This window comes from Leucopleurus acutus (assembly GCF_964270905.1).
Source record: "Leucopleurus acutus genome assembly, chromosome: 20".
In the NCBI taxonomy this organism is placed as follows: domain Eukaryota; kingdom Metazoa; phylum Chordata; class Mammalia; order Artiodactyla; family Delphinidae; genus Leucopleurus; species Leucopleurus acutus.
The window spans coordinates 802,307-828,830 of NC_139162.1; the positions used below are offsets into that span (position 1 = coordinate 802,307).

Sequence of the window (26,524 nt, forward strand, 5' to 3'; positions counted from 1 at the left end):
GGGGCCGAGTTACAGCATATGGGCGGGGCGTGGGGGCGGCTGAGTTACAGCAAGTGTGTAGGGCGGGGCGTGGGGGCTGAGTGACAGCACATGGGCGGGGCGGGGCGGGGGGGGGGCGGCTGAGTGACAGCACACGTGACTGACAGCATGTGTCGGGGGCGGAGCAGGGGTCGGGCACCGTCCCAGGCTGGATGCGGGGCTCCAGCAAGGAAGCTGTCAGAAAGGCAGCGGTGGGTGGGGGCTGGGGACTAGGGTGGATTCCCTCATTCATTCTGAGCGCCAGGCACACTCCTGCCTCAGTGCCTTTGCACTGGCCGGCCGTGCCCTCGCCAGGACTGCCTGTCCGGCTCTCCCCAAGGCCAGCCGCTCACTGCCTTGAGGGCTTGGATCACATTTGCTGTGTCCCTTTAGTGCCTCCCGCTCTGGGGTGGAGCCCCCCAGGGCAGGTTGTCCACTGCTGACCCCCAGGGCTAGCACACAGGAAGAACAGGCACAGACTGGCCCGGTGCCCAGCTCTACCCGCCCCTTCCTTCCTCCTCGGTTGGCAGTTACTTGGTTGGTAACTACCTGGTGGAAGGGGGAGGCTATCTCTCCCCTCCAAGCCCCTGCGCTCCTGGGCAGCCTGCGGCTCAGAACCAGGGGAGGGCGGGGAGGGAGGGGGCGGCCCTGCGGACCTCGAGCCGTCTTCTGGGCAGGGAAGTGGGGAGTGTCCTGTCCGAGAGCCGGTCTTCTCTGCAGCAGGAGCAGGCACGGGGGCCTCTGCTCTCCTCTCCAGATTGCGGGGCAGCTGAGCAGGTGCGGCACCATCTGTGCCCTAGGCCTGCTTGGAAGGAGGCCAGGCTGCCGGGGATAGGGGTGAGGGCAGGGGCTCCGGCAGAGACTGTGTCCCTGGCGCTCACCGCTCCAAGGTGGGGGTGGAGGGCGGGAGACCCTTCCAGCTGCAGGCTCTGAGGCCCTGGGGCTGAGCAGCTCCTGGAGGCCCCCGTCCTGCCTCTGAGGTCAGACCCCAAACCCGGGTGGAGGAGCCCTCTGAATGTTTTTGGGTTTCTGCCCCCTGAACGGGTAGAGGGTGAAGTAGACGGGGGCAGGGGCTCAGCTAGGCCATCCCTCCTCTCGGCCATCTGTGTCCCCCTCAACAACCTCCCGGGTGCGGGGGTGCTCCAAGGGGGAGGGTAAGCTGGGTCTGGTCAGGGGAGAGCCCGGAGAGCAGGAGGAGTCCCTGGGGGAGGGGCGTGGTCCCCAGGCTGGTTAGGCCCCCACACGGCCTCGCCCCCCAGTCTCGTGCCCGGGCAGCCGGGGCTGGGGACGCGGAAGCCTGGGGTCCAGTCTGGCTCTGGGCCCTGTGCAGGAAGTTGTCTCTGCTGACCTCTTGTGTCTGAGCCCCGAGGTCCTATCCGGCGCTGGTCCACCCCAGGCTGCAAGGGCCAGTTGGCCTTCCTTGCCCGTGGACCGGCTCCTCCAGAAGAGCCCTTATTCCTGGTGGACTCAAGGCGACGGACCCTCCAGGTGCCCCCTCCGCTTACCAGGCCGCCAACCCCAGGGTTCAACCCTTCACCACCAGCGGACCCTCCCTCGGGTCCTGTGCGAGTGGGAGGGGCCTGAGGTGCAGGTCCCACCGCCCAGCCCAGTGGGGCCATGACCTCCCCTCCCTGGGTGGCCTCCTCTGTCTCTGGTGGGACACGGTTGGGCACCTGTGAGCTGGGAGGAGGGCAGTGGCTCCGCCGGACCGGGGTAGGATTGTGAGGGAGCGTTGGGTGAGGGAGGGGGCGTTCCAGCCCTGGAGGTTCATCCACCCATCTAGGGATTTTCAACTTTCTCTTGATAAAAGGGGGGCAACGAGACTTTCAGCAGAGAAGTGAAGCTGTTATAACTTTAGAAATAAAGTGCAGTTACGTTAGAACAATACCGCAATTGTAGTGTAATAAGAATCATTATGGGGACTTCCCTGGCAGTCCAGTGGTTAAGAATCTGCCTTCCAATGCAGGGGACGTGGGTTCGATCCCTGGTCGGGGAACTAAGATCCCACATGCTGCGGGGTAACTAAGCCTGCGCACCACAACGAGAGAGAAGCCCGCGTGCCACAACTAAGACCTGACACGGCCAAAAATAAACAAATATTAAAAAAAGAATTATGTGTAAAAGTATGCAGGCTTAGATAAAATTGCACACAAATACACCCCCAGTAAGGCCCAGTGTTTAGTCCCCATAGTCCTATGAAGCAGGCGCCTCAATCCATGTGCAGATGAGGACACTGTGGCCTAGCAGGCATAGCAGGGATGGCCTCCCTGAACCTGTGAAGACGTCACGTTCCTTGACAGAGGGACCCTGAGGTGGGGCGGGGGTCCTGGATTGTCTGGACCAGCCTCACCTATTCACAGAAGCCCTTAAGAGCAGAGAACGTGCTGTCCCTTAAACGGTCAGCTGGAGCCAGAGAAATGCAGCAAGAGAGGAAACCAGAGAGATTTCAGGTGCCAGGCGGACAGACACGTGGGTGCAGGAGTGGGAGACCCCCAGTCAGCGGAAATGGGGCCCTCAGTCCTACAACCCTGAGGAGCCTGAGTCTGCCAAGGACCTGGATGAGTTTGAAGAAAGCTGTCTCCTGAGCTCCAGGTAAGAGCCAGCCCGGCCGACACAGAGTCTTCACCCCATGTGACCGGGAACAGACGACTCGGTAGAGCCCACTCAGACGACTGACCTAAAGAAACAGTGAGGGGCTTCCCTGGTGGCGCAGCGGTTAAGAACCCGCCTGCCAATGCAGGGGACACGGGTTCGAGCCGTGGTCTGGGAAGATCCCACATGCCGCGGAGCAACTAAGCCCGTGCGCCACAGCTACTGAGCCTACGCTCTAGAGCCCACGTGCCGCAACTACTGAAGCCCGCGTGCCTAGAGCCTGTGCTCTGCAACGAGAAGCCACTGCAATGAGAAGCCCGCGCACCGCAATAAAGACCCAACGCAGCCAAAAAAAAAAAGAAGCAGTGAGATAAAGCTGTGATGTTTCAGCCGCTAAGTCTGCAGTAACTGTTCTGGCGGTGTGGCCGGGTGGGCACCGGGGCCGCTCAGCTGGCATTCAGCAGGCGTTTGCTCGCTGGGCTCACTGGGATAATCGCATGACCCCGTGCCCCAGCACAGCCCACCCGGGGCTCCCATGCACACATCCATTGTGCAAGCGAGGGTCAGCTGGCGTCGTGTGCCCAGGGGACGGCCAGGTGAACGCAACGTCTCAGGCTGCCCGCCCGGGGTTCAGGCTCCCATGTCCAGGATGGGACACAGAAGGGAGGGAGCAGAATGCCTGGGGGTTCAGGAGGACCGAACAGGAAGGACGTGACCCAGACACGAGGCATTGGCCTGGGCGGAGCACAGGGTCCTCGTAGATATGAACTGGGTGCCTGTGCTCATCTGGGTGGAGGTGCCCAGTGGGCAGCCGCAGGTAACCACAGTCAAGGGTAGCAGTGTGCTCCGGGAGGCCCAGGCACTGATCTCACCCCACACGTGGCCTGTCCCTCTGGGGCCTCATTTTACCAGGCAAGGAGCCAGAGGCCCAGCTGACACGGCCAATACAGGTGAGGCCTGGCCAGGAGCCTGGGCAACCGGCTTCAGGGCCCACGCCCTTTCCAAGTTCAAGCCTGGTCTGGAGGTCAGGAGAGAGGCTGGGTGGAGGCAGACACTCCCCCACAACCTCTCCCTCCCCTCCTCCCCACTCCCATCCCTCCCTCCTTCCGCAGTTCCCCTGTGCCAGGCCCCTTCCAGGCCCTGGGGCATCAGCCCTCATAAGTCTGCCCTCCCAGGGGAGTCAGGCACCGACAGACCCTAATGTGATGAAGCGGCACGAGCGGGGGGTCTTCAGTGGAGGCAGGCAAACGTGGGGCGGATCTGGAGGGGCCCTGAATCCCCGCCTGGCCCTCATGGCTTGGATGGAGCAGTGGGGCCCTGCAGAGGGTTTCCTGTCCCTTAAATGGGTCCCAGGGTCAGAGGGGATGGTGGGGTGGGCTGGAGCGTGGGGAGTGCAGAGTGTCACTGCCTGGGTCCTCTGGTGGCCAGGGCACAGCCGGGCGGGGCCTCCCAGGACAGCAGAGGTCTGGGCTGCCGGCAGGTTTGGGGGCCTTGCCTGTTCAGCAGCCCGGTGATGGGCCCCCACCACCACCACCACGGAACAGTCATTCTCAAACTACGCTTCTAAAGTCTTGGGTGCTCAAAAATACGGACGGACAGACAGACAGACGGACAGAGACAGAAGAGAAGCTGGGTGTACCGGCGGCCCCCACCGGCCCGGCGGCCATGAGAACCGGAAGCCGGGCTGGAGGCCCTGGGGCGGCAGACTCTGTCCCAGCCTGCCCCAGGGCTGTCCCTGAGCTCCAAGCCCCCACGTGCTGGGGCCGGGGTCCCTTCCTGCCCAGCAGCCCTGACTCGGGGGATGGAGGGTCTCGCCAGGCACCGGAGCAGCAGGAGACCAGGGGTCCTAGCGGCTCCCGCCATGCCCGGAGGCACCAGCAGAGGGCAGTGTGGCTCCAGGGAAGGCCGGGCGGAGGCAGTGGTCTGGTCCTCCCACGTGCTGGCCCTGAGGTCTGGGGGCATGGCCTCGGCCAGGTGGCACCTTCGTTGGCCGAGCCAGGCTGCTCCGCCGGAATCCCGAGTTCCTGAGGGCCGTCCAGGCCCCGGGCCACGGCGAGGACCCGCGAGGTTCAGGGGCGCAGGCCTGGCCACGCTGACGGGGGTTCAGGCAGGGCAGAAAACAGAGGTCTCTGGGCTCGGGTGGTCAAGCTTTAAGGCAATTTGTAAGCATAACTGTCACCCCCAGAGGGTGGCTTTCATGGAAAAACCCACTGCAGTAAAAACCTTCACCAACGTGGGCCGGGGCCAGGGCACCCGGGCACGCATGCACCCCAAGACTCCGGGGCAGGGATGTAGGCCCCCATCCTGCTCATCCCAGGGTCTCAGGGCGCTGAGGACCAGTAGAGGAGGCTGTGCCGGCTGTGCCTGAGCTGGGATCAGGGAGGGCAGGCACAGGCCCTGTGGCGGGTGCGAGAGCCCCACAGGGCGTGCACACCAGCCTGGGCCTCCATCATCACCCACTCACCAGCGTCTTCACTCCCAGCTGGCCTGGGGGGCAGCCTGTGCCCGTGGGCCCCGGCAGTAACTGGTGGAGCAGGGCATGCGGGAATGTCGTCGGGGAGACCCGTGGAGCTGCCTGGGACCTGGCAGCTCTCGGTTTGGATTTGGGGCTCCTGGGGCCGTAGGAGAGGCCTCAGTGAGCCTGTGTCCTGCACACACATCACGTCACAGCCCTCACGCGCCAAGTCACATCTGCACCCTGGTGCATGGCCCGGGCTGGGGAGGGTCCTTGTCTGGAAGAAGCTGGGGTGATGGGCTCCGGGCAAATGAGGCCGCCCAGGGGCTGGTCTTTCCTGGCCTGGGGGGAGGGGAGGGGAGGCGGGGGGCTGTCTCCCGGCACTGCTGGCTCCTGGGGGCTGCAGGACAACCGCCCCCCTCATCTGCCTCATGGCTCTTCCCATGCGGCCCAGAGATGCCACCAACACAGCTGCTCCTTGGCACCTCCCCAATCAGAGTGGGTGAGAGCGGGGAGGGGTGGAGGGGTGCTGGCAGGGGAGGGGGATATGTGGGGCCCCAGGGGGGCTCCAGAAGGAACGTGTCCCCAAGCCCGCCCAGGCAGCGCAGCCCCCGCGCATTCCCCAGCCCGCCCCACTGGGCACCAGCACCACTGTCTCTCAATCAACATCAAGGGAGCTGGTGACAAATTTGGGAGCAAAGAACCCCGAGCAGCCGCATAAATCACGTTAATGGCCGGTCAGATTAGATCAGGCGCTGTAACAGACACGCTGCCGCCTCTCGCTCCCCTCCACCCCTGTGCGCGGGGGAGGCGCGCTCAGCATGCACCGCCCACGCGCGGGCTCTCCTGGGCCCGCGTGCGTCCCTCTCCAGGGACGGGCTGAGGAGGAAGATGCGGGCTGGGGGGCTCAGGAGCCTGGGCCCTTCCTGCCGGCCTTTCTCCTCCAGACAGAGGGCCTGGGCAGGACGGCCAGGGAGAGGCCTGCACAGGCCGGGGGCTGGAGCGCCGGCCTCGCCCAGCCTGCGGCCTCCTCGCTTCTCTGGGGAGAATCGCACGTTTCAGCCACTCTCCTTGGTCCTAATGCCCGGATCTCTCCTGAATGCTGGGAGCTTGTGCGCACCTGGCAGGTGCCCCCGAGCCCCCGCTCCTCCCCCCACGCTCTCCATCCAGGCTGCTGAGCTGGAACCCCGACCTTCCAGACTCGAGTACGCTCTGGCTCCCCCTCTGGCCAGTCCTCTCCCCGGTCCTGCGACCTTTCCAGAAGTGCTCTGGCCCTGCCCCTGCCCCAGGCCCTAGGGGCTCTGTCCTGGGGGCGTGGGAGTGAGGCAGACACGTAGTGGCCTTGAGGACAAAGAAAACCTTTCCGGCACGGAGGAGCAGCGCCGCATCTTATGCCCAGACAGCCTGTCATTCGAGAGTGAGAAAAAGTAGAGACTCACCTACACGCTCCGCGGCGGTTACTGAAACAACTACTGCAGAGAATTATTCATTAAAACGAAATCCGTGGAGCCAAGAAGTTGATCAAATGTCAGTAAATTTAATGATTGACCGTGAAAACAAAGCCTATTAATTTTTGTGTCCAAAACAAAACAAAACTGAAATGCTACAGAAATATCAAGACCGCGGAGGAGGAACTTCCCTGGCGGTCCACTGGTTAAGACCCCAAGCTCTCACTGCAGGGGGCGCCGGGTCGATACCCGGTCGGGGAACGAAGATCCGACATGCTGCACGGCATGACCAAAAAATAAATAAATAAAGATTAAAAAAAAAAAAAAAAAGATGGCCGAGGAGCAGGTATTGGGAGCCTCATCCCAGCCGTAGGGGAGCCCCGTGCTGCATTACTGCGAACAACTTAGACTTTATAGCAAGTATCTAAACGTTTTAAGGCGCTCAAAGAACAGAAATTTAGTTTATAATTTCCAAATAAGCAAAGAGAAAAGAGTACAGAATTTTTTTTTTAAAGTCTTTACGGAATTTGTTACAATATTGCTTCTGTTTTATGTTTTGGGTTTTGAGCCATGAGGCATGTGGGATCTTAGCTCCCCAACCAGGGCTCGAACCCGCACCCCCTGCATTGGATGGCGAAGTCTTAACCACTGGACCGCCAGGAAAGTCCCAAGAAGTTTATCAATACAATGAAAGAGAAGGCAAAGCAACAAACGCCACATCCCTAAGGTGGCGGCAGAAAATGCAAATGGGGGTGCAGAAGTAAGTCTAGAGACACCGATAATCACAATAAATGGGCTACATTTGCTCACTAAAGGAGAGACGGAGGGACTTCTGTCGCACTGGTTAAGAATCCGCCTGGGGGCGCAGTGGTTAAGAATCCGCCTGCCAATGCAGGGGACACGGGTTCGAGCCCTGGTCCGGGAAGATCCCACATGCCATGGAGCAACTAAGCCCGTGCGCCACAACTACTGAGCCTGCGCTCTAGAGTCCGCGAGCCACAACTACTGAGCCCATGGGCCACAACTACTGAGTCTGCGCTCTAGAGCCCGCAAGCCACAACCACTGAGGCTGTGTGCTACAACTACTGAAGCCCACGCACCTAGAGCCTGTGCTCCACAACAAGAGAAGCCACCACAATGAGAAGCCCGCACACTGCAATGAAGAGTAGCCCCCACTCGCCGCAACTAGAGAAAGCCCCCGTGCAGCAACGAAGACCCAACGCAGCCAGAAATAATAAATAAATAAATTTTTTTAAAAAAAAAGGAGAGACAGGAGTTTAAAACACCAGATCCAGCTGTGCTGCTCACAAGAGAGAGCAAAGCCACATGGGGGTGGGTGTGAGGGGGATGAAGGAACCCAGGGATGGACCATTTAAATACCAACCCCAGGGACTTCCCTGGTGGTGCAGTGGTTGGGAATCCGCCTGTCAATGCAGGGGACACGGGTTTGAGCCCTAGTCTGGGAAGATCCCACATACCATGGAGCAACTAAGCCCGTGAGCCACAACTACTGAGCCTGCGCTCTGGAGCCCACAAGCCACAACTGCTGAGCCCACTCACCACAACTACTGAAGCCTGCACGCCTACAGCACGTGCGCCACAACAAGAGAAGCCACCGCAATGAGAAGCCCGCGCACCGCAACGAAGAGTAGCTCCCGCTCGCTGCGACTAGAGAAAGCCCGCGTGCAGCAACAAAGACCCAACGCAGCCAGAGATAAATAAATAAAATAATTAATTATAAATAAATAAATACCAACCCCAGAAGCCGGAGAGCAGTACTGATCTCAGAGAACATGTGATTTAACAGGAAAACGCAAGTCACAATCCATCAGAATAGATAATAATAAGGTATAACCGGGGCCTGGGCACCTAGAACTGGAATATCAAAGGAAGAGCTGCCTCCTGAGGAAAGAAAAGCCGCTGTGTAGGGGCACAGGAGGGCCCCAAGTTCCAAAGCTCTGGAACCCCTTGGCCAGTGGGGAAACAGGGAGCAGACAACGTGCTCCAATCACCCCCGGCTTAAGAAATTAAGTCAAAGAAGAAAGGACCTAGAGTTTGGAGCCGGGTGAGGATGGGGGTGCCCAGGTGGGCGTTAGGAGAACAGCTAGGTGGAGGCCCGTGAGGGCGGGTCCAGCCAGCCACCAGGAAAGGAGAAGCTAAACAAAAGGGTACTTTAACCAGATGCACAGGCAAGATTGATAAGGGACTGTGCAAATAAGCCTGGAACCTGGATGAAGTGCACGGTTTTACAGAAGATCCCAGGTCATCAAATGGAAGTAACGAGTTTGAATAAACCAGTAACCACTGAAGAGCCCAAATTGGTCACCAAAGACAGCCCGGCCCGAGGAGGCTGCCGGCCCTGAGGGTCCCAGGGCCCACCTCCACCTCCTTCCGAGCCCTAAGTAAGATGGGCCCAGTCCCACATCCAAACGCCCCCGTGAGAAGTGTGTCGGGATTCAGAGTTTTTCAGATGTTTGGCACACGGAAAGCAGCCCTTTCCCCCCTTTCCTGTTTGCCCACTTCTGTCCCCTCTACCCTTAAAAGAACCTAATTATAGGAATGAGATCACCAGGCAACTGAAAGTAACTCCTGACTTGTGCTCTCCTGAACGCACACCTCGCCTTGTCTACTGCGCTGATTCTTTTCCTAGATGAAAAGAAGTAAGAATGAAGAAGTAAGCAGTAAAAGAATGACCAGCTCTCTACCCCAGCAGCCCCCTTAGCAATCCTGCTGGAGACCACACGGGCAAGAAAACGTGTGAAGAGTCAGCCAGCCTGCTCTCAATGAAGGAGGCAGAGCCAACCTCCTGTCACCCCGTCACTCTGACTCCACCCCCCCGAAAGGCCTCCAACTCCTGGAAAGCCATCGGCAGAGCCCTCTTATGGGAAAGGTGAGAGAGGGGCGTGGGTAGTTGTTGCAGACTTCTTGGTGTCAGACCCTTTGTTCTTTTATGTTTTGTTTTTGTTTTTTTAACATCTTTATTGGAGTATAATTGCTTTACAGTGGTGTGTTAGTTTCTGCTTTATAACAAAGTTAATCAGTTATACATATACATATGTTCCCATATCTCTTCCCTCTTGCGTCTCCCTCCCTCCCACCCTCCCTATCCCACCCCTCTAGGTGGTCACAAACCACCGAGCTGATCTCCCTGTGCTATGCGGCTGCTTCCCACTAGCTATCTATTTTACGTTTGGTAGTGTATATATGTCCATGCCACTCTCTCACCTCGCCCCAGATTACCCTTCCCCCTCCCTGTGTCCTCAAGTCCATTCTCTAGTAGGTCTGTGTCTTTATTCCTGTCTTACCCCTAGGTTCTTCGTGACCTTTTCTTTTTTCTTACATTCCATATATATGTGTTAGCATACGGTATTTGTTTTTCTCTTTCTGACTTACTTCACTCTGTATGACAGACTCTAGGTCCATCCACCTCACTACAAATAACTCAATTTTGTTTCTTTTTATAGCTGAGTAATAGTCCATTGTATATATGTGCCACATCTTCTTTATCCATTCATCCGGTGATGGACACTGAGGTTGCTTCCATGTCCTGGCTATCATAAATAGAGCCGCAGTGAACACTGTGGTACATGACTCTTTTTGAATTATGGTTTTCTCAGGGTATATGCCCAGTAGTGGGATTGCTGGGTCACATGGTAGCTCTATTTGTAGTTCTTTAAGGCACCTCCATACTGTTCTCCAGAGTGACTGTATCAATTTACATTCCCACCAACAGTGCAAGAGTGTTCCCTTTTCTCCACGCCCTCTCCAGTACTCTCCAGTATTTATTGTTCCTAGATTTTGTGATGATGGCCATTCTGACCGGTGTGAGATGATGTCTCATTGCAGTTTTGATTTGCAGATCCTTTGTTCTTGAGGTTAGGTCACAGTCAGGTCACGATGATCCTGCAAGTCTCCACCAAACAAACGGTACTCCCTGTTCTGACAAGAAAAAGCGAAGGTCCCAAGGCCCAACTTTCACCCACGGAGGTCCAGGTCCGGGCTAAGAGACGGGGGTCCCTGCGGGGGTGGGTTACCCGCCCTGGAGCGTCCGTCCAGCACCCAGCCTGGGTCCTCCCGCCAGTGCCCAGGCTGAAGAGGCAGATCTCAGCTGGCGGCACCCTCGGGCCGGGTCCCCAGACCCTGCCCACCCGTCATCACTGAGGGAGCCAGGCGCCCAGGACCCAGCCGGCCCTCAGGCTCCTCGGGCCGCCCACACGGGGGTGGGGGGGGAGGGTGCCACGGGCTGAGACCCATGCAGACTGCCGCTGCCATTAGGTCGCAGAGGCGGGGATGGCGGAGAGGGTCACGGCCGCCTCAAGGCCTCCGCCCCGCCAGCGGGCGGCCTTGGCGAGGGCTGCGGAGCCCTGCAGGGCATACCCCCAGCCTGTGCCCAGGCCCTCAGCTCACCCGCCAGCCGCCAGCCCGAGGCCGGAGGGTCTGGAGAGCCCCGGAGAGCAGGCCGCCATCCGCCTCTTACCTCGCTCTGCACCGGAGGCCCACCGCCCCGCCGACCGCCGGCCTAGCGGGACCGCTAACCACCGCTCAAACAGCCCGTTAGCGGTCTCGCGGTAACCGTTGCCTAGTAACTAGGAGCGCAGCGATGGCCGCGTGCTAAGGGCTGCGCGTTATTGCACTCCTGCCCCTCTCCACGGGGGTGACACTGGGCCTGCGTAGGGGGCCAGGACGTGGACAACTCTGGGGGCCTCAGGGTGGTCCCAGCATCCGAGGGCGTCTGGGGGACCTCAGACACTGGCAGAGGCAGGCCCGGCTCCCTTGGGACAGCCCTGCTGTGGTGGCGTCCACGCTCCCGACCAGCCCTGGGGTGGGCTCTCTGTCCGGGGACACTGGTCCGGGCCTCCCCGAGATGGGCTGTCGTCGCTCGTGGGGCCTGGGCTCCCCCCTCCTCCTCGCCACGCCCTCCCTGGGCTCCGCCCCCTCACAGCACAGGGTCCAGCGGGCTGCTGCCCACCTTGGCTCCCACGGGGAGCTCAGGCCTCCGTCCTCGGGCGGAGCCCTGAGGGGGCAGCAGCCTCACGTCACAGAACAGGGGAGCGGGGCGGGGGGTGGCGCAGGGGGCGCGTGGGCCCTGAGGTGTCGCGGTGTCAGCCCTGACATTTCTGTGGCCGTTTCAAGCCCGCCCGACCCCCGGGGTCTCCTCAGTGGGCCCTCTGCGCATCTCACGTGGATGCTGAGCTCTGGTGGATAAATGCAGGCAGACGGCAGCAGAGCCTTGAACACCCGGCAGGTTTATGTCCGGAGGGAGGGACGTGGCAGGTGCGGACCCTCCACCGCGGGCCTTCCCCCTGCCCCCGAGGGAGCGGCGTCCGAGGAGCAGCCCCTGCCAGGCGCCCTTATCTTCCCGCTGCTTCTCAACATGTCCACTCCCGCTGTGCCCAGGAGGTCCTCCAAGCGAGATCCAAGCACTGCGGGTTTGACAGAGCCCAGGGTGCCCGCCCCCACTTTGGTTTGGGAGTCGAGCGCAGGGCAACACGGAGCCGCCAGGCTGAGGCATTTCCAGCCCCGGGAACTTTCCCAAAGCCTCGGGACCTTCAGCCATGCTGGCTTAGCAAGTGGGGCTCTGTCTGTCTCCAGGGCCAGGCCAGGGCCCCCGCCAGGCTGGGCTGGACCCACGTGAGGAGCGGCAGAGGATGAACCTGGCCCGAGGGCGCCGAGGAGGCAGGTTGGGCAGGGGCCAGGCCACGTTCTGCATCCTGAGGGACGTGGTCTAAGAGCCTGTCAGCGTCCCAGGCCGGTCTTGTTCTCGGTCAAAGATGACCATTATTCTTCGGAAAGTATTTTGTACAGACGATAGCAGAAGGCAGATGATGGCGTGAACGTTTTCAGGAATCACATTTTCAGTATCAAGACAGACAGAGTCAAACCAGTGGGATGAAGTAAAGATCTGGGGACGTGGGAACTGATTCTTCCCAGGAGCTCGTGGTCCCCAGGTCCCAGGACACGAGGACAGCAGGAGCCACAGTGTCCGGTGCTGCCCTGAGAGTACTGGGCTGCGGGCCAGAGCCAAGCCTGGAAGTCTGGCCTGCTGCACAGGCGGGTGACCAGTGCGTGTCCAGGGCTCGGGCAGGAGGGCGCTGGGGTGGACGTTCCTCCGAGCAAACGCCGTGCCCAGGGCCGGCCTCGCGGAGTCACAGGCCATGCGCACAGGGTGGGGGAGCAGCCCTGGCCCCCACGTGCTGCCCACCAGGTCCTCGGCTCTGTCCTGGTTTCCGTCCATCCTCCCCACGACACCTGGGCCTCCAAGGGCGCCTCTGCCCTTGCCTGGGGAGGGCAGGGAGCCTGGGGGCCGGGCAGCAGGGGCAGGTTGGGGGGGTCTGGGAAGGAGAGGGAGACATCCACAGACCAAAGGGGGCAGGGGGTGTCGTGGAGGGAGCAGCACAGTGGAGGGGAGGGGGGTCTGTGGGGCCCGGGCTGCGGCCTCGACAAGGAACACTGGCCCCAGAGCCCAATACTGGCCCCCTGGCCCGTCCCAGAGTGTGCCGACCCCTGGTCCAGGAGGCCCCCTCTGGGGGCCAAGGGTCCTCTGGTCACATGAGCTGCGTCCCTGGCCCTGAAGGCCTAGAGAGCCTCTGCCAGGGCTATGGGTGCCGGACACCCCAGCAAGGCGCTCGTGTGGTGGGAAACGCCCTCCCCTGGACGCCCAGGACCATCGTCCGTGTCCACCAGAGAGACCCCCCGCCCTGTGCACCGTGCACACGCGTGCAGACCGGGCCCTCCCTGTGCCATGGGCGGGGACCACGCAGGCCCTGGAAAGGAGCGCAGGACAGGTGTCTGCTTCTCTGTGGAGCCTTTATTGAGTCTCCAGGGAGACCTGCTTCCCCCGTGACACCTCCAGACCCGCAGGGACCTGGGAGGCGGGGCTGCAGAGCACATGGAGCTGTGCGGTGGGCGTGGCCACGAGGCCGGGACAGAGGGCACGAGGCGGTTTCCTTCCGGGCAGGCGTGGCCAGGCAGGAAGCCGGCTCACTGGCGCCCGGTCTCGGGGGCAGCCCAGTCGCGCGGGTAGAGCTGCCGGACAAGGTCTTGCTTGTTGACCTTCCCCATCTGGTTCCGCGGGATCTCCTCCACCAGCAGGAGTTCCGAGGGCACCGCATACGGGGCCAGGACACCTCTGCAGAGACAGGCCAGGCCTGAGGGCAGGAGCCACGGGCGCGGGTGGCGCCTCCGCAGCAGGTCGGGGCCTGGTCCTGGGCATGGAGACGCCCCTCTGCCCACTGGGGGAGAGGGTGAGCCTCACCCAGGGCCAGGCCTCCCGAGACCCCGCCCCGGAGCCCCTGAGCTGGAAAGAACTGGTCCCACCTCACGGCCCATTCACGGCAGCCCTGGCCGGACAGCTGGGGGAGGTGGGTGGGCACGTCACAGACCCCTGGGTGCTATGACCACACACGCCGGCTGGAGCCACCCTCCCACCCCAGAGCCGTCTGGGTCCAGCAGCTGGCCTCAGCCGCACCCCCAAGAGGGGCACCGTTAGACAATGCTCCCTCCTGTGAACGGCCACGTGGCGGGCCCAGCCCCAGGCAGCTCTGCGCACCACGCCCAGGCGTCTCCTGAGCAGAGCTGCCTGCTCCTTGCTGGAGGGCCGCACGTGGGGCCCTTCAATACGGAACCAGCAGGGGCACAGGATGCTGCCTGGGGTGCTGGGGAGAGGGGCCACCCATCGTGGCCTCCTGGCCCACAAAGGCTCCACGCTCTGTGGCTGCTGCCAGTGACACAGACAGCGGGGCATCGGGCAGTGGGGCTCAGGACAGCAGCACCGCGAAGTCTGCTCGGGGCCCGCAGGAGTGGGGACAGCCTTGGCCACTCGGGACGTGTGCAGCAAGGGGCCGGCGAGGGCGGGCAGAGAAACCCCATCCCTTGGCCTCAGTAGCTGGTGCCTACATCCACCTGCCCACAGATGGAGAGAAACGCTGTTACCTCGGGGCAGCTCTGGCGCAAATCGCCTGCCCCGGGCCAAAGGTCACGGAGGTTCCCCCAGGGACACCCGCTCCCCGCCCCCCGCGGCACAGCACCGCCTCCCAGGCGGCACCCACCTCCTCTCCGCCCACCAGCGTGGAGCGGGTCAAGGGGCAGCCGCAAGGATGCAGGCCCTGCGTGAAGAGTAGGTGAGGCGGGAGTGGAGCACGAAGGAAGAGGAAACCCCGTCTGTCTAGAAGCCCAAACCCGGAGAACGTCTCCTTCAAGGATGAAGTTAAAGGCTTCAGACACAGGAGCTTGGGGTCCCCAGCAGCTGACCCACTCCCCACACTTGAAGGTCTGTGGTGGGAGGGGCCGCCATGGGGGGAGAGTGCCAGACAGGATACGTGTCATCTTCCTTATTCGTGAATCCTCCTTAAGAGATAACCGTTTGAACAAAAAGTGGGGCTTGTAACGACATAAAAATAAAAGGTAGGACGACAGCGCACAGGCTGGGGTCACAGCAAAGGCAGGACACACAGCCGGCAGCGTAACTCACAGCCACCACGAAGAAGCAGAAGCTGAGGACGTAGAGGGACGCACCCTAAAGCCTGCAGACCCGCGGATTCTGAGAACAAACCCTGTTCTCCTACGAGGGGCGTCAGCTTAGCAACTGGTCTCATAGGAAACTGTCAGAGCAGCTCCCAGGCCAACTGAGGCCCTGGGCAGGAGCACAGCAGGGCTGAGTGGTTTGTTACAGAGCCAGCTTCCCTGTGGGAAAAGCCCCGTGGGCAGCGGCGGCCTCAGCTCCACCGCTCAGCCCCGTGGGGAAGGGAGGTGGCCCGGGGGCCCAGCAGCATCTCCCCTCCACGGTCTGATCGGACGGCAGCGCCTGCGCCATCTGGACACCGGATTTCTGAATTATCCCCAGGGTGTAAGCCCCACGTGGGCCGCTGCAACTGGACAGTTTGGTGGGCGGGCCACGTCCCAGACCGGGAACGTGGTGCTGCCACCGAGCCCAGAGGCCACGCCGGCCCCTCCAAGTGTCGCGGTGCCTGAGCTGGGGCGGGGGTGCCAGCCTCCCCCAACTCCGCTAGGAGCACAGCGCAGGGTCTGCAGGAGGACGTAGGACAGACCTTTGCTTGGGGGTCTTGTAAGATTCAAGAATCTTCAGAAATGAAAAAAATGGCAGCAAAAGGGAAGACATTATTAAAAAAAAAAAAAACCCTTAAAAAAAGACCCCCAAATGGCAACGAACAGGACACAGAAAGAGCAGCTTCGCTGAGCCAACGTCTGGAAAGCTCGGAGTGAGGCCCCTCCCCCACTCCCCCCATGAGGGGGCGGAGCCGGCCCTGCGCTCTGAAAGGAAGGTCCCTGCCCTCCCTCCGGGGGTGGGCAGCCGCGGGGTAACTGTCCAGTGACCGCCCCACGGGAGGACACAAAGCCCAGGGAACCGGCCGCGTGGAGGCTGTAGGCTGACCACCCGCCCCAGGCCCGCCCTGCCGGGAGCATCTCCCCAGGGACCCAAAGCCTCAGCACACAGCGCAGCGCTGCCCCAGCCGGGCCCCTGCGGTGAGGGGACGACGGGAGCCCCGGGCGTGAAGGAGCAGGTCTGAGGCCGGGAGACCTGCTCTCAGCACAGGACGGCAGGTTCTTTCTTTTAACAAAGCAACTGTTTAACCAAAGCGGCAAAGCCGACTAGAATCTTCTTCGTGCCTTTGTGAAACTGCAAAGTTCCCACTGTGATTTTGCAAATCCAGGGGAATCTAATCGCCCAGCTGTGCTGCCCTGATAAAAAAGGATTCCTCCTGTTTGTGAAATCACGGTGGCTGAGCCACAAATATCTTCAGTGCAGAGGAGGAGGCAAGTCGGGTAGGGGTGTGGGGAGAGGGGACCAGAAGGAGGGACCTCTTGGATCTAAAATAAGGGCCTTGGGGATGTACCTCACAGCTCCTTTCTGAGCTCTGGCCTGGGGCCAGCAGCGGCGCCCAGGGGCCCGTGTGATGCCCTGCGCTCAGCACGTGCTTCGGGCCCAGCAGCGCCCCGAGCCTGCTCAGCCCACGCCCTGGGGTCCCATCGGGATGGCTCTGAGCTCAGCTCCTGGGAACGGACCTTCCCTGACAAGGCTCCTCCTACACCCAGGAGGGGACGCACTCACTCACCATGGGACCCCGTCCACCTCTGACCTGGCCTCGGAAGCTTACACCTGAGTCAGGGGTCGGGGTCCTGCATCTGCTCCCATCGTCACGACACAGCTTCCCTGGGGCCCTTTGCACGCACGTATGAGTGTGTGTGTGCATGTATGTGTGTGCGTGTGCGCATGTGTGTGTGTGCATGTGTGTGTGGTGCAGGGAGCGCAGCTCCTACAGGACCACGTCACCTGGCCCTTAGCCCCCAGCCCGAGACCCCGCCCACCCGCCCGGCCCTCACCTGGCCCACTCTTTGAGCTCCCTGTGGGACAGTGAGTGTCCCTCTTGAAGGGTCACCACTGCGGTGACCCGCTGGCCCCACGTCACATCTGGAACTCCGATCACAGCCACGTCTGTGGAGAAGGAAGAGGGTGGGGGACCTCAGAAGCACAAGAGGACGAGCACCGCAGGCTGCAGGGCAGCGGGCACCTGCGGGAAACACCTGGGACCCGCCGCCCCAGGGAAGCCCGCCTAGTGGCCAGAGACAGGGGTACGGAGTCTCTGAGGGGCCAGGACGGCCCAGGACGCCACCACTCCTGAGCACGGCGTCCCGGCCTGCACCTAGCCAGCCTGGACCCAGGCGGGGGGCGGGGGAGCAGGCCGACTGTGGGGAGGGGTGGGGAGGGGATGGGAGGCAGGCCCTGGTGCTGTGCCCCCTCATGGGTACCTGGTCCCCATTTTGTCAACAACACACACACAGGAAGACACATCTGGACTGGTCCCGAGACAGCCCGGGTGGCCGAGTGCAGCTGTGTCATCCAGAGGTCAGGGTCCGGGCGCCTGGCCGCTCACCCGTGATGCTGGGATGGGCCAGCAGGAGCCGCTCCACCTCCAGGGCGCTGACCTTGTAGCCGCCGCTCTTGATGATGTCCACGGACGTGCGGCCGCGGATCCAGTAGTTGCCGTCCTTGAACACGGCCGTGTCACCTGGGGAGAGGCTCAGGTCGGTGGGAGGCACCTGGCTCAGCCGCAGTGGGCGCTGCACACGCATGAGTGCCACCCTCCCCGGCACGTGTGGGCCCCGCGTCTGGGACGAGGCAGCAAGCAGCAGGCGGACGGCTGGGACCTCGCGTGACGCCGACGCCAGACGCCTCCGTGGCCCTGCCCCGAGGCAGGTGGCGGCGTCCCACAGGGCCGGGCAGGACCCCCGTGAAACAGCCCAGGACCACGGAGGCAGGAAAGAAGAGCTTCAGGGCCTCCCTGGGGTCCTGGCCACAGCAGGGCCACAGCAGGCCCTTTCCCAACAGGGCTCTGGGCCATACGCCGTGTCACACGGGGGTCTGGCAGGAGGGAGGGACCCCGCCCCCCCACCCGCCATGCTCAGCGCCGGGGCTTCCCCACCCACTTCTCCTGGACGTGGTCCTGGCGGGAGCCCTGCCCAGCTAAGGACCCATGCAGTCCCACCTCAGGAGGCGCTAGAGACCTGAGCGGGGGGCGACGAGCTCAGTGAGGGCCGGGGCCGCACGCCAGACAGGGCATTGCGGTCGGGGGGGTGGGGCTGAGTGTGAGCGTGCACACACACGTGTGCACGGACATGTGAGCCTGTGCACATGGGGCCCCCACCGTGCACTCTGAGAGCGGCGCTGATGCTTCACCGTCTGCTCTCACACACCCCAGGCTGCACACGGGTGAGTAGCTGGAATAAATCATCAGTACATCACACCGTCCAGCGCAGGAGGCCCCTCCGTCAGCTCGCACTCCTGGCGACCTGCCACGCGGGGCGCCCTAGCCTAGGAAACAAGACGGATGGCACTGCCTGGCTGGCTGCGGTGGGCTGTGATGCAGCAGGAGCCGGGCTCCTGCAGGTGTGGGGCCTCCTGCCTGATGGGAAGCAGAAGGAACGAGAGGCACTGTGGTCTGCGGACAGAGGGATGGAGCAGGTGGCCGGCTGGCGGGCAAGGATGCAGGCGTGGAGTAAAAGGCGGGCCGCAGGGACAGGACGCAGTCTGCCCCCATCCCATAAGGCCCACCGGGGCCCCTCTCCCATTCCTGCTGTGCGGCCCCGGCTCCAGCCATGTCCCCTCCACACTGGACAGCCACTGGGTCTCCCGACGGCTTCCCAACCACTGGACACCAGCCCCTTAAATGCACCCAATGGCCCAGCCAGGCCTCCGCCGGCCAGACACCCAGCAGTGTTAGGGGTGGGGGTCACTGCCCTGCCCTGGTCCTGCCAGGGATGCCCCCATTGCCCATACCAAGGCCGACATGGCTTCGGGGCCTCTGGCCATGTCGCCTGCACCCTCTTTGCTCTGTGTGACGCCAACTTAAGTCAGGGTGAGAGCTCCCCACGGCTGCACCCACACGCCCTACGGCAGGGCCCCCAGCCACGGCCTTCACCCCAGGGGTGCTCACACCCGCTACCCCATCTGTGGCATCTGGTTCTCCATCTGCCCAATCCCCTTCACTGTCCCTCTGCTCAGACATCACTTCTGTGGCATCTCCAGGTGCCCCTCCCCACGCACCAGCTCACAGTTCCAGCGGCTTCCTTGCACTGTCTCCTGTCACCAGCTCTTACACTGACCCTCGTCCAGCCTGATGAAGAGCAGTGAGAATTAGGATCTTCTCTGAGAAAAGCCAGGCACCGCAGTGGTAGGGATGGCGCTGAGGACACACGGACACTGTCCCGGGGGAGGTCTGGGCGTCTGTGTGCCGAGTGAAGAAAAGCCCCGCGGGAGAGCCCTGCTGCTTCCCGGGACCACCGTCAGGCAGGGTCGCCGACAGATGTCAACACCACCCTGGACTACCCGGTAGCCTCAGTGTGATCACACACGTCCTCGTGAGGGGCGGGGCAGAGGGATATTCGAGACACAGAAGACCCAGGAGGGGCCCCGCGGAGACGGAGGGAGGAGGCCCCAGTGGCTCTGTGCCCCTCACACGTGGCTGTGCGGGAGGCCAAGGAAGACGCTAGAAGGAAGACGAAGGCACGACAACCTCCCAGGGCGGAGCCTCGCCTGGGCACACAGCTTGGTTCTCTCCCTCTTGGAGTAAAACCAACAGCAACTGTCGTTTTCAGGGCACAGAGCCGCGCACAGGAGACAGGAGAGGGCGTGATGGTGAGAGAACTGGCGGCCGGGAAGCAAGCGGACAGACCCCGCGGGCTGGAGGGAGGCTGTGTGAGGCGGGTTACGGCCAGGGTGGCAGGCGCCCTGCGGGAGGTGGCGAGGACGGGCCGAGCGAGGAACAGCGGCACCGGCCCCCAGCGCACGGCCGCCGGTCCTTCTCTGCGGACGGAGGAGGGTGGACGGCGACACGGGAGCCCATGGGCCCTGAGCAGCGGTGGCTGGGCCTCCCCACCCCCTCTTCTTGCTCTCAGCCCCCGGACCCCTGCTGGGTATCAGAGGGGAGAAAATCAGCCATCAACCCCCGGAATTACAAGACGTGGTCTCCAGAGCCCCCAGGGTGCATGGCCTGTCGACTTCAGGGCTCCCAGTGCAAAGGGAAGATTCTCTAGGACCTCAAGAGGGGAAAGGTCACGATGCGCCAGGAATAACGCAGCTGCAGCCGGCAGCACACGTGGAGGCCTGACAGCAGTAAAGACAATTTCTAGCCCAGACTCCTGTACCCGGCCCAGCCAGGACGAAGACACTGGCAGACACGAGCTCTCCAGAGCTCACTTCCCACCCACCCAGCCTCAGGAGGCTCCTGGGGAACGTGGCCGACAAGGAGAAAGGAGGCCGGTGGGAGCTGTGCACTGGCGTGGGTGGCAAGCACAGGGGGGGTCTCCCAGGAGGACTGGAGGCCAGAACAGATGAGCCCTCCCGCCTCGGGAAACACTGCGGCTCCCACGTGGCTCAACCCTGAACGGTGTGTCCACAGGCGTCTGGCAGCCTCCAGGTGGCCAAGATGGGCACGGCTGGGGTACGAGGGCCACGCATCCTTCTTCCCAAACCAGACAGACCGCTGGAGTCTTCCAGCTGCGCACGTGGGACCTTGATAAAAACAAAGATCTTCTGCCCAGAGGTCTGAGGCTGACCAGGGTAGACACAGCGGCCAAAAGGCAGCGTAGGGACTTTCCTGGCAGTCCAGTAGTTACGACTCTGCGCTCCCAATGCAGGGGGCCCAGGTTCGATCCCTGGTTGGGGAACTAGATCCCACATGCCACAACTAAAGATCCTGCACACCACAACTAAGACCTGGTGCAGCCAAACAAACAAACAAAACAAACCCAGAAAAACAAACAACAACAAAAAACAAAGAGCAGCGCAGAGGCCCAGCAGGAGCGCGCAGGATGGGGACACGCCGTCCGCACAGAAGCCACTCTAGGTAGCTCGGAGACTTAACTCCAACAAAGCCGGGCGTTTCAGAAGAACATGGAGGAAAAGCTCTTGACGACCGCTGGGGAACAAAGGGACGAGCAGCAGACAGGCCCGCGACACAGCCCCAGCCTCCTGTTCACAGGGCGCCTCCACACAGAGCCCAAGCCCCGCGGGGCAGCGGGGGCCGGCGGGATCGGCAGCCTGACCACACCACACGGCCTGGGGGGCCTGGGGGCCCTGCCCAGGGCTCTGGTCGTACGCGGTCAGCAGACGTGAAGGGGTTGACCACCTCCAGCTACATGTGCTGTCACACCCCTAACACGAAGCACTGGGCGCCCTCCTTTCAACACGCTGCCTGATTCCTAACTATTGTTGGTCAAAATAAAAGCACTGCTTTCTGGAGAACCACATCAGAGCTCAGCGTGGCTCCAAGTGGGCGGCTGGGCAAGAGGACGGAGCTCACGCCTGGGTCCACCCTGGGGCCTTCGTCACATGACAACTGGAAAGATTTTATACTTGTCGTCCGTGTTTGTAAGGGAACGAAGCTTACTGAGGAAACACTGGCAGAGAGAAAACAAAGGGACAGACGACAATCACAGAGACAGCAGCTAGCGTCTGTGCTTGGCGGTGCAAACCCGCATGACGGCCACACACACACACACACACACACACACACACGCGTGTGGGGTGCATGCCAGCAGGGGCTCCCTCAGGCCAGGATCACTCGAGTCGTGGCTGCAAAAGGCTCACGATCCTCCTGGTCTGGATGCACCACAAGGCACCACACGCCCAGCGCAGAACAACGGACTCCAATTCCCCACTTTATAAACATCGTACGCGTCCCCCCGCACCCGGTTTCCTTTGAACGGATTCCCAGGAGCCCTCCTGACACACAACCCGCCCGCTGGTGCCAAGCACCTGCCCACAGCACCAAGTGTCAACTTCGGAAGAATCTCTGCCAGTTTGGTGAAAGGAGACTGTTTCCATACTTGCTCTTTCACCACCAGGAAGTAAAACGTTTTCCGTAGTTTTATGTCCAATTGCACTTCCTCTCGATCTGCCCGTGGCCGTGGCTCGTTTTCCTACTGGGGCTCCTGGGCTCAAGGGACCCACTCCCTCGGCCCCAGTTGGCCCTCACCGACTTCTCGGTGGACTCCACGTTCCACCGAGGCTGCAGACCTCGGCCACGTGTGCACCCAGGGCTCTCTTGTTTCCTGCTATATAAATAGCCTTTTATGTTTTCCCCCGATAACATCATGTGCTCATTAGAGAAGAAGAAAAGGGAGTAAACTCAGCACCAAGATACCCCCGTGAACGTTCTGCAGGGTTTTCTTACAGACCTTTTCCCCAGTTACCTAAATTTCCTCTACAACTGTGCTGACTTGTCATTAGGTGTGTGCAGTTTACTACGTCACTTTCTAACAGTAAACAGCGTAAGGAAATCTTCTTTAGAATAAGGCAGAGATACCATTTCTGTTTCCTCGTGTTCAGCCACAGTCTTTCTACCTTGTCCAGAGGGTAGGAGCTGTAGCCCAGCTCAGCCCAGTCCCTGCATCCCTGTGTCCTCAGCTCCATCCTCAGGGTCAAGGTAAAGCCCTGAGCAGAGGGGGGCTCCCGGCACTGCCATCTCCCTGCCCCGGCCGGCACTGGGCCCATGTGCGTGTGGGAGGTTCTCCCCAGCCTGGCGTGCGCAGGTGGAACACGATCAGGGTTGCCATCGGAGGTGCTTCTGGATAGAGAGCTTTGGTTTCCGGCCTGAGCGGCAGCCAGGACCCCTGGGGCTGGCAAGGAGCTCCCCGGCGATGGAAACCAGGCTTCACGCAGGGCAGGGAGGGTGGCCATGGCTGGCATGGCCGAGGGAGGCCTCTTTCCTCTCGTCCAGACACGGAGGAGGCCTCTGAGGAGAAGCCGGCCGGGTGCGGCCCCTCTCCAGCCCGGGCCACAATCTGTGTGGCAGGAAGGGCTGGCCAGGGAAAGGGTTAAGTTTAATTCATCCTGATTTCTATTTAATATCACGCTCTCCCCCGGAGGAGCAGCAGCTGTGAGCTGATTGCCGCGCTCATTATGCAGCCTGTATCGCTAATGGCCTGTGACAAAGGCACGCGGCTTCCAGGCCTCACCCCCGAGAGCCAATTAAACACACAGACTCCCTTCCTGTTTGCTGCGCATTACAATGAAATTAAACTGAATTTCAAAATCATCTTCTCCTAAAGACATCTCTTTACGATAATTAATGCAGGCTATTCCTTTCAACTGAAATATCCATCACGACCAAGGACTAAGATGTTTACCGCTGACCGCCCTGCACTCCGCAGCGCTGCCGGCCCAGCGCTCCGCGAGCCCTGCTATCTGCAGAATCCGCGGGGCTCTGGTCCCTGTGCTTCAGAGAAAGCTGCAGCTCTTTAGCTGCATTTAAAATGAAACCGGATGGCCACCAGGAAGTCAGATTTCCAAGTCAGGACACTCGGAGGGCTACAGGAGGGACCCACAAAAAAGCAAGAGGAGCTCAAAAGTAGTATTGCTTAAATACTGCATTTAAAGGACAAGGATAGTGGTTGGCTGCCACCAGGCTGGCCCGTATGAACGCGAAGTTTACAAAGGGAAGCCAGGGCGTGTGTGAATATGCCGCACGGACAGGTGGCCCGGCCTCCTGGGCCCCAACCACAGAGCCCTCTGCTGGTGCTGGCCAGGGCTCCTGGCACAGGCCTCTGCTCTGGGGGGCCCGAAATGGAGCCCCGAGGTCCCCCAGCAGAACCCCTCATGTGCCCCTTCCCCCTCAAGCCCCACCCAGCGGAGCCCCAGCACCCCGAGACCTCGGGGGGTCTGCACGTGGCCGCCGGCTCTGTCACCTGGTGACCTCAGGCCCACGACGGCGGCAGATTGGAGGTGATTTCTGCCCTTCCTAACCCGTGCGGCCTGAGCCGATGGAGAAGACACGTGTGTGCTATCGGCCGGCCGCAGTTCCCCAAGGCGTTACCAGGCCAAGGACACACCCACTGCGCACCTCCTTGCCCACCCCCAGGTGCGCCCGGCACCCCGTCATGGCCGCCCCCCTCACAGAGCGTTTCTCTTCAGCTCTGTGGTCCACAGAAGACCTGGCAAGAGGTGCGTTTCTAATTATGAGGCCAGCACATGACGGACGGGGGAACAGGCCTTCCTTTCCGGAAAATACTGCTTTAAGATTATTATTATGAAATAATGCATTTTCAGCACAAAAGTTTTAGAAATACAGACAGGCAATAAGAAAAAGAGAAAGCCCAGAACCCCACCTTCTGGCTGTCACGAGCTGCTGTTCCGGTGTGTCGTGTGAACACAAACGCAGTGAATCAGTGCAGCTGCAGCCGTGAGTACACCCAGTACCTGCCGAATCGTCCACATGGATGGGACCGCTGGGACCAAGGAGGAGGGGGGCGGGGTGGACGGAAGGGGTGGGGCTCCTCAGAGCGGCCCCGGGTGCGCGTGCGGGGAGAGGGCTCCGAGGTTGGGGGTGGGTGCCTGCCTGCCCACGCGGCTCCACGTGCCGCTCTAGCAGGCGAGAGAGTGCAGACTTCAGGGCTGGGAGTAACGTAACGAGGGACCCAAACCAAAGTGCAAACCAACCTCCTTCTATGAAAACGGGGGCGGGGTTACAAAGCAGGGGGCGGTGGCGGCGGGGAGGGCGGCGGGGAGGGCGGGGTGCCCAGAAGGGTCTCGGAGGCGGAGTGCAGTGGTTACTCGGGAAGGAGAGTCCTGACCCACGAGGGGCAGAGGGACCACCTCGTGCAGGGCTGCTGGGCCAAGGGACAGGACGGGAGCCTGGCCATAGGGCTGGGGGCTGCTAGCCCCCCTGCGGGTCATGGCCTCAGAACCTTCCTTCTAGAGGCCTCAGGGGGGCTGGGGTGCAGTGTGGGAGGTGCAGCCTTTAAGACGGGAGCACAAAGAGTACCCCACCCCATCTCTGCCCGCCAGGGAGGATTGTGGGGACGTCCCGGTGCGGTGGTACCCGGGTGACCCTCCCGTCCCCTCTGGACCCTCCGTCCTACCTGTTTTGAACCAGCCGTCCGAGGTGAAGGCAGTTTTTGTTTCCTCCGGCTTGTCCCAGTATTCCCGGAACACAGAGGGCCCCCTGACCAGGAGCTCCCCCTCCTTCTCTTCAAACCCTGGGGTCACCTGCAACAGGAGAGAGAGGTGGGCGTCAGAGCTCGCCCCTCCAGGGCACGTCTCCACCTGCCCCCGCCCCTCTCAAGGCCCACATGCTCTCCTGAAATTAGACACTTGGGTGGGAAAGACGGCAAACACAGCTTTCCGTGCCCACCTCGGTCACGCCGGCCGCCACCTCTGCACCTGCCCCGCCCGGGGGCTGTCCACCTCGCTTCCCCAGAGCTTGCTGCTGGGCCCCATTTGCCTGACCAAAGGCCACGCTCCCGTGAAACTCTGTCTTCAGAGTGCGGACACGGGAGGAGAGGGCAAGCTGCCCACACCTGCCATGGCTGCTGGAGAAGCTCGAGGTCGGCAGCTTCGGGGTAGGAAGGGGGCCCACAGGGCAGCCCGTTAAGGAGGGAGAGCCGGGCGCCTAGGAGAGCGAGGTGGTCAAGAAGCAGGGATCTCAGCGTTTCCCCTGCCGGGAGCACAGCGAGGGCGGGAAGGGGGCTGCGTGTTAGAGGACACGGAGTCGATGTCTGTGATGCCAGGAAAGGATACAGCGAGGCGGCACCACATGCCGTGGGGCCCAGCGAGCCCCTCGGGTTCACCCTCGCTGGCTCCGTGCTCACAGAGTTGGCTGACAGTAACTGTGACCCGTGAGATCAAGTGCCGTTCAGGCCTGTTCAGCTCATCAGCTCCCACCTGGGATGAACTTTCCTGGGGAAAGAATATCCCCCTCTTTTAAAAAAAAATCAGAGCCCCTTTGAAACGTGCTGTAAAATCGTCTGAGTTGTTTGTCTGAGGCCTGGACGGCAAGCTGGACGCCCCCGGGGCCGACACTGCAGGCAGAGGGTGAGGAGAGTCTGCCCCACAGCAGCTCTGTTCCCAAGCCTTGCTGTCGACTCATCACCCTGGTTCTCACACAGGAGTGATGTCACCGAGGGGACCGGGCTGCATGTTCTGGGCCCAGCCGAACTCCTGCCATCAGCCTGCTCAGAGGAGGTGTTTGTTTGTTCAACTAAACTGCAGGCTTTATTTGTACTTCACCATCTTTTCCACTGCCATCCTTTATCTCCTCCACTGCCAAGGTCAGCCTGGCCATGGGGTGGCACACCTGCAGGGCAGGTATACACGGCAAGGCAAAGGCTGTGAAAATAATCTGACGTGGAAACCAGCCCCAGAGATGGCAGGTTGGAACTGGCAGACTTAAGTCAACGAGATAATAGTAAAACAAGAATACCAACACCCTCCACTGGAACTGAACAAGGTCCAGAGTCTCATTACACAATGTCCAAAACGTCTAGGACACAACACGAAATTGCTCAGCACATGGAAAGCCAAGCAAGGTCCACCCTTATGGAAAAAGGCCATCAGTGTAGGACAACACCAGACGGCACAGATGCTGGGAGTGCCTGAGAAAGACGTGAAAGCGCATGTCATCAATGTGCCTAAGAAAGATGTGCTCCAACAAGTAAGGGCGAAAACACTGCGAATAAGTGGGAATATAAAGTCTCAGCAGAGAAGTAAAAGACA

The 26,524-nt window shown here is 61.3% G+C and overlaps 1 protein-coding gene across 1 annotated transcript in view; it reads right to left on the reverse strand.

Moving 5' to 3' along the window:
* Nucleotides 1–13,224: 13,224 nt before the first annotated feature.
* ACSF3 (acyl-CoA synthetase family member 3) overlaps nucleotides 13,225–26,524 on the reverse strand; it is a 59,764-nt gene continuing 46,464 nt past the window's right edge. The window contains exons 7-10 of the mRNA XM_082862040.1: nucleotides 24,892–25,018; nucleotides 17,406–17,540; nucleotides 16,855–16,966; nucleotides 13,225–13,642 (exon numbers count right to left, since the gene is read on the reverse strand). Coding sequence (XP_082718166.1) covers nucleotides 13,495–13,642; nucleotides 16,855–16,966; nucleotides 17,406–17,540; nucleotides 24,892–25,018 — 522 coding nt within the window. The 3' untranslated portion in view covers nucleotides 13,225–13,494. The remainder of the gene's footprint in view (nucleotides 13,643–16,854; nucleotides 16,967–17,405; nucleotides 17,541–24,891; nucleotides 25,019–26,524) is intronic.